This window comes from Rhincodon typus, chromosome 47 (assembly GCF_021869965.1).
Source record: "Rhincodon typus isolate 14 chromosome 47, sRhiTyp1.1, whole genome shotgun sequence".
NCBI lineage: Eukaryota > Metazoa > Chordata > Chondrichthyes > Orectolobiformes > Rhincodontidae > Rhincodon > Rhincodon typus.
In genome coordinates this window covers 9,119,432-9,120,493 of record NC_063378.1, presented here as the reverse complement: position 1 = coordinate 9,120,493, position 1,062 = coordinate 9,119,432, and the positions used below count along the sequence as shown (strand labels likewise).

Below are 1,062 nucleotides of genomic sequence, written 5' to 3'. Positions count from 1 at the left end.
GGGAGTGGGGGGGTGGGGAGGGATGTGGGACTTGCTCCCACAGGGAGTGGGGGGGAGGAATGTGGGGCTCGCTCCCACAGGGAGGGGGGGGGGGGGAGTGGGGGGCTCGCTCCCACAGGGAGCGGGGGGGAGGGGGGGAATGTGTCCACTGAATATCTGATTTCCACGTCATTTTCACTCTTCATTCTGCTGTCTGGTCTCTTCACCCTCATTCCTTCCTAGCCCTCGCCCTCAGTCCCACCGCGTCCCCGCTCCTCAGTATCTCTGTCTCTCTCTCTCTCTGTCTCTCGCTCTCTTTCGCCCTTTCTCTGTACAGAACCACAGAATCCCTACAGTGCAAATGCAGGCCATTCAGCCCATTGAGCCCGCACCGACCCTCCGAACAACATCCCACCCAGACCCAATCCTCCACCCTGTCTCTGTAACCCTGCATTTCCCATGGCTAACCCACCCTAACCTACACATCCCTGGACTGTAATTTTTAACGTTTCCTTCCCACAGGTCTGCTATTCACGGCCGGGGACTCTTCTGTAAGAGAAACATTGACGCTGGGGAGATGGTGATAGAATATTCTGGAATTGTCATTCGATCTGTTTTAACTGACAAGCGAGAGAAATATTACGACAGTAAGGTAAGGAGTCAGGGTGAGTGACTCCCTTCCCCTGGCTCTCGGGGGTATGAAATTATAACTACTCGCTGTTTAACGATGAAATTATACCAAACTCTGTGCCCTGCTCTGGTCTCTGTATACCTCAGTTTGAGGTCATTCAGCACCGCGCCCCCCCCCTAGCCTGTTACACAGGAAAAGGAGGCCATTCAGCCCCCTCCTTGAGCCTGTTACACAGGAACAGGAGGCCATTCAGTCCCCTCCTCAGGTCTGTCACACAGGAACAGGAGTGGGGTTGTTCATCTGTCTGGTAAACCACTTCATTTCTGCTTCGAATGAACACTACTGTTGTTGGTGCTTAATGCTGTTGTCTTCTGTTTCTCTCTCTCTCTATCCCCTGGTCTTTGTATCCCTTCTTCTCCGTCTCTCTTTCTCTCCCCTCCCTTTTTTTTTCC

At 53.3% G+C, this 1,062-nt stretch overlaps 1 protein-coding gene across 1 annotated transcript in view; it reads left to right on the top strand.

The window, feature by feature from the left end:
* LOC125487940 (histone-lysine N-methyltransferase 2B-like) overlaps nt 1-652 on the top strand; it is a 5,495-nt gene extending 4,843 nt beyond the window's left edge. Inside the window, exon 4 of the mRNA XM_048620602.1 lies at nt 502-652. Coding sequence (XP_048476559.1) covers nt 502-652 — 151 coding nt within the window. The remainder of the gene's footprint in view (nt 1-501) is intronic.
* Nucleotides 653-1,062: the final 410 nt, after the last annotated feature.